Raw genomic sequence first — 5,657 nt, 5'->3', positions numbered from 1 at the left:
GGGGCAGAACAAGTGAGTGAACACACAACTCCTTGTACTCGATCCATTTCCACAACCCAAAACCATACCCCACTAGGTTGGACACTATCTCAAGTCAGAGATACAATTTGAATCAACCACGCCATATGAACTGGGGGAGCTAATGGCGCGCACCCTCCTCCTACTTCTACCATGACATACTAGAACCCGACTTGATGCTGCTAATGCATGAGTTAGCAATGCTTTCATGATGATGCAAGAGTTAGTAGTGACAACTAGAAGTGAACAGCTTCCTGTTGCCCTGTGAGTGAAGACTTGTAAGATGCAATCCGGACCCCAACTCAACACACCCACCCATATGCATGCAAGGACTTCAAATGTGACAAAAACAAGAAAAAAGAATTTGCCAACCAGCAGAAGGCTAAATTGAAATGGCACGGCTGATGGCCAACTTTGCCCATTCAGCAGATTCTTTAATCAAATGGTCATCGGAGGACAAGCATTCACTTAAAAAGTCTTTGCTCGAGACAGATTGCTGAATCAAAGTACCAGCGTTGCTCCCCAGTGTGTCCGCTAGATCTCCAAGGACGCCAATGGCAGTTTTCATAACAACTTCATCCCTGCAGGAAAAACAAGTATGAAAACATCAAACAAACAATTCCACTTTATGGAAACACATATTCACACACAGGGGGAGAAAGAGAGAGAGAGAGAGAGAGAGCTCAGAAAGAACTTACATGTCTTTTCTGATGTAAATGCTATCCAAGAATTGAAGTATATGAGGTGCGTAAGGGACCAAAAGCTGAGTTTTTGGAGAGCTCTTGAAACCTTGGAAGATCCCTGAATATGCTTCCAAAATCCCATTTCTCAAAGAATTTGTATACTCGGTCATTTCATCATCAATACCTGCGGTGTGTGCAGATAACTCTGCTGCCCTTTGAAGCATGGGCATGGCATACATCAAGTACTTCTCAAAGTTCTCCCCTATAGCAAGTGCTATATCACCAAAGCAAGAGAAAATAGGGGGCTTAACGGAACGATGCAATTGATCACTGGATAAATTCTTGAGCAGCTGAGTCATAATTCCATCACAGTACGGCAAAATCTTATCCTCCAACGCCCTGCATATGTCCCCTACCACACCTACAGTGACGGCACAAACTTGGTACTCCTCAAAATTCTGGAGTCCCATTTCTAAATATTTATAGAACTCGGTCATGTATTTCCCAAAATCTGGGCCAGTTGAATAGGCAAGGGCTCCAATCGCCAGCATTGCTTCCTCATGTACAGTGGCATTTCTGCAAGCAAATACCCTTAGGAAAAGTCCCATTATTTGGTCCGCATACTGCATAAAGGCATACTTATGAGGCTCTGATGATCCTAGCTTCTGAATAAGAACTTGTAAGCACCCACAAAGCAGGCCTTGTAGTTCCCCCTGTCTCTCCCTTTCATCAGATGAAAGTTTTTGCCCCTCAAGAGTATTGTGCAGTTCCATCATAATTACAGGAACCAGTTGCAACACCATTGGAGCTGTTTCATCAGTTTGGCACCGCACAACTTCATTCAATGTTTCATATGCAGCGGTCCTCAAACGTGATTCCCCAGCATCTTCTCTGTGAGTAACAGCCAAAAGGGACTGAACAATTTCTTGGAAAAATGGAGTTAGAGGAGATGCCGGCCCAACATCTTCATAACCTTGAGCAAGAAAATAGAGGGCACCACAGGCTTTCTCTGCGACATTTGGCACATCCTTCATGCTCTGAAGCAAAACTGTAATGATCTGTTGGCAGTTTGCCTGATGAATAATGGGGGTATCTATATTTGAGCCATGAAGGAATTCAAATATCCGTCCAAGGGTCCATGCTGTCGTATCTTTCACATGGTTATTTGGATCTTGAGTCAAGGCAGTCAGCATGAACGATAAGGCCACATTAACAATGGGCATTAATTTTTCTGGAGCAGGCCCCTCCAAAATTGAACCAAAAGCATAAGTGGCTGCCTCCCTCTGCCTCCAATCTGATTTTGTTATGTTCTCTTCAATGAATGGCATCACAAGCGGAACAATATCATCTCCCACCGTCCGTGCAACTAGCCCAAGACATGTTCCCCCAGCCATGGCAATGTTCCAAGCCCCTTCATCTTGATCCTGATCCTCTTCTTGCTTAAGAAGTGTCTCAAGTAACACAGGCACAAGCGCAGGTAGTGCCTGCTTGATAAAATAAAAGCACGGTGTATCAGAATTCCCAGTAAAATCATCCCCATACTCTTCCAAGATATCTATCTCCTCATCACAAATAGAACTCCAGAATTCAATGGCCTGAAGAGCAACAGGTTCTTCATCTTCCCTAACAGCCTTTGCGGTAATGCCAAAAATATCCTGGATGTAGCGAGCTAACTTGTCGTAGTATGTTGATGCAATTGAAACTAAACATTCGAAAGCTGCCTGGCGTATTTTCACTTCAGGACATAGTGTGGCCTCACAAACAACTCTCATGATATAATCACGCTCCATATCATTGCTAAAGTTTGCTTGAGCAAACCCAAGGGCATTGTACAGTGACCGAGTAGCAGCAAGTCGAACATCATTGTTTCCTTCAGATTCATTCATTCCCTGGACAACAGCAGTCAATATCTTATTCACTTGATCTTGATCTATCACGTCTGGAGAAACTTCCTCACATAAATAACCAAGAGTCTCCAAGGTCGCTTGCTTGACATGTGATGATTGTTGATGAACATTCAACAATAGTGAACCTATCAATTCAGACCATTGCTTATGAGGCAACTCAATGCCTGCAATCTTCGCAATGACTTGAGAAGATGTGGACCTAGCATCAGCTATTGCTGAAGACAGCGTATTCAACAAGCAAGTCTTTATCTGGGTCTTCACATTGCTGTCCAGGGATAACCATCTCTGAATAAGCTCAAATTTTCTATGTTGTTCCTTGGCATCCAATGCATTCTTAAGTATCAGACCTGCTAATTTACGACTGTCGACTGGCTTTTCCTCATTTCCTAATTCACCAGAGAGAGACAGCAAGAAAATAGGAAGGTTTTGCTCCTGGAATTGCCTTAAACTGTCTTCTGCCTGCTTCCTCACAGCTGCATCTATTGACTGTGCATTCAGAAGAACCTGCGTAACCTCCAATGCCATATTTCACCTGAAAGACAGAAATAATTTGTCTATAAATTGTTAATTGAGACAATTAGTACTTGCACCACAGCTTAAATTTCACAAATCCATTTAGTACACAAATAATCAGCAAATCCTAAAAGCTCATTAAGAAATCTTAAAAGAAAAGACAAAAACCAAATATATCAATCAATCACAAAACTCAAATACAAAGAACCTAAACCCAGATCTCAAATCTCAACAGCGCAACCAAACAATCACAAAACTAATTGAACTGCAGGTGATCTATGGAGAATCCGGCCCTTAAAGTTAAATTAACCCACCGTGTACGCCGATATTAAAGCGCTTCCAGTTCAAACCACAACAAATAAAAACGATAACAAAATTTCACAGGATCGAAATGAGCTGAATGTAATGACACAGACCACTGCAACAAACTCGTCACACTTGAAAATAAAAAACAAAAACACTGATACTCCCAAGGCAATAGGAAATACATCGAGAACTGAATCCAATTTAACATACAAAACAGAAAAGGCATAAATCGGGAGAAATTGAATAGAAAATGCACAGATCAAAACGGCAGAAAATCAGTAAGCAAAATGAAACCCAATGAGCAAAAACACAAGGGGGTTTTGAAGGTAGAAGAGAAATCAATACCTGGAATGGGAGAATTGAAGGAATTGCAAGAAAGAAGAAGACTGTGGAAGAGCGAAAAGACGGCAGTTGGAGGAACCCTAGAGGAAGAGGAAGGGAATGGGCGAGAGGAAGAAGAAGGAGAAGAAACTGGAAGAGCGCAAAGGCTGGACTTGAAATGCTAAAAACTAAATTTATTTTTTATTTTATTTTATTTTTCGCTCCAATGTAATAATTTACGAGTGAATTTCGGATGCATTTGGTTTCATTTCGGATGCATTTGGTTTCATTTCGGATGCATTTTAGGTCTGACTTGTCAAACCAATAAAATAACAACGTTATTGTTGCCTTGCGAGACCAGACGAAAACAAATTATTTTTTTATTATTTTTTTACAAAAAAAGTACTAAACAAATCTTTGACAAAAAAGCCTTACGGTAAAATAAGTGAAATGTCCTTTTTTTTTTTTTACCCTTGAGAAATAAAATTATACTTTTTAACGGTTCTAAAAAAATAAAATTTTGTGTAATAAGTTTTTGATATTTAGTGACCACAGTAAAAAAAATATTTATCATGATCCATCCATTCATGAGGTAGATCAACCGTCCCCCTATATGAAAATAATTATATAATTATGCATTATTTCGAATAAGATCATATACTAATTCTCTTCCTCTGAAAATATAGAAGGGATTTTGTGCGCCAATATTCGCCATTGTTCGCCAATCCCTTTAGTATCTGCAATATCTGCCAATCCCTTTAGTATGTAGAGACGTTTTATTTTGAAAGTCTAAACGGTTTAATCTCACATTGAGAAATGATTATTATCTGTCTAAAATTTAATATCACGAGTTATCTTAGCAACATAATATAGTAGAAAAAGACGATTGTTCCTTGAAATTAGTCGAGGTGTCCACGAATTAGCCCACAAATTAGCCAAGTCGGGTCACTCACTAAGAGATTAGAGATATCAAGAAAAAAAAGATTTTGAACCTACTATCCCGAGTCGTAATTAATGCTTCTCAATTCATAGTACATGAGGCATAATAACTTTAGGCCCACATAGAAGTTGAATGCTCTTTATTTGAACCATTTTTAAGGCTTTTAACGCAAATATAATGAACAACCCTTCCCAAGTTCCTACCAAAACAAATTTGAGATATATAAATTCAAACTTTGCACCAATTTAAATCTTAAATTATTGATTATATCAACTTAAAATCTAAAATAAGTTTGTTCGTCCCGAACTCTAAACAGCAAGAAAAATTATCATATAGTTCTCTCAAAATAAATAATAAAAGTAAATAGAGAGAGAGACAAGAACGAAAAAAGAACGAAAAAAAGAAGCATTAACAATTCTTAACTAAACTATCAAGAGATTGTCTCGGAGTTTTATTTAAGACCTGCAATTATCAAGTTAAGTCAAGTCATGCAACTATTACCGAGGCAGGTAGTACAAGCTTTCCTAAAACCTCACCCGAGGTAGAGAAATCGACATCAAAATGGAGATCATAGGCATCTATGTACCTGGAAAAGGAGTGTTGCATGAGAGTTAGCAAAATAACACAAATCCCCAACAAAATCCAAAAGCTCTCCTTATCACAACCAATAGAAATCCAAAACTCAATGGCTGCAAGTCCAAAAGCTAGTGCTTCATTAGTTGTATCCAGCACATTGAATCATTTGAGATGAAACACTACAAAAAAGTAGTCATTATTTGAGATGTCCTCGTTGGACTATTCCTTACGGACTTCCTCTCTCAAGGTTTTAAAATGTGTCGACTAGAAAGAGGTTTTCACACCTTTACAAAGAATGTTTTGTTCCCCTTTCCAACCAAAGTGGGATCTCACAATCCACCTTGGTCCGACTTCCTCGCTGGTACACTACTCGGTGTCTAGATCAGATACCAT

The 5,657-nt window shown here is 39.2% G+C and overlaps 1 protein-coding gene across 1 annotated transcript; it reads right to left on the bottom strand.

Moving 5' to 3' along the window:
• Positions 1-6: 6 nt before the first annotated feature.
• Positions 7-3,925, bottom strand: LOC111786308 (importin subunit beta-1-like). Its single transcript, XM_023666617.1, has 3 exons — positions 3,773-3,925; positions 717-3,140; positions 7-599 (listed from the first exon to the last, which is right to left on the bottom strand). Exons 2-3 carry the CDS (start codon positions 3,131-3,133, stop codon positions 401-403), a joined length of 2,616 nt encoding a protein of 871 aa, XP_023522385.1. The 5' UTR covers positions 3,134-3,140; positions 3,773-3,925; the 3' UTR covers positions 7-400.
• Between the last annotated feature and the right edge of the window lie 1,732 nt (positions 3,926-5,657).

This window comes from Cucurbita pepo, unplaced genomic scaffold (assembly GCF_002806865.2).
Source record: "Cucurbita pepo subsp. pepo cultivar mu-cu-16 unplaced genomic scaffold, ASM280686v2 Cp4.1_scaffold001401, whole genome shotgun sequence".
Classification (NCBI taxonomy): domain Eukaryota; kingdom Viridiplantae; phylum Streptophyta; class Magnoliopsida; order Cucurbitales; family Cucurbitaceae; genus Cucurbita; species Cucurbita pepo.
The sequence above is the reverse complement of the archived record's forward strand: the minus strand, read 5'-3'. Positions and strand labels throughout refer to the sequence as shown.

Coding starts and splice junctions, on each gene's coding strand:
- LOC111786308 (XM_023666617.1), bottom strand. CDS start 3,133: ATGGCATTGGAGGTTACGCAGGTTCTTCTGAATGCACAGTCAATAGAT. Junction 600..716: donor ATTTACATCAGAAAAGACAT/GTAAGTTCTTTC, acceptor TTTTTCCTGCAG/GGATGAAGTTGTTATGAAAA.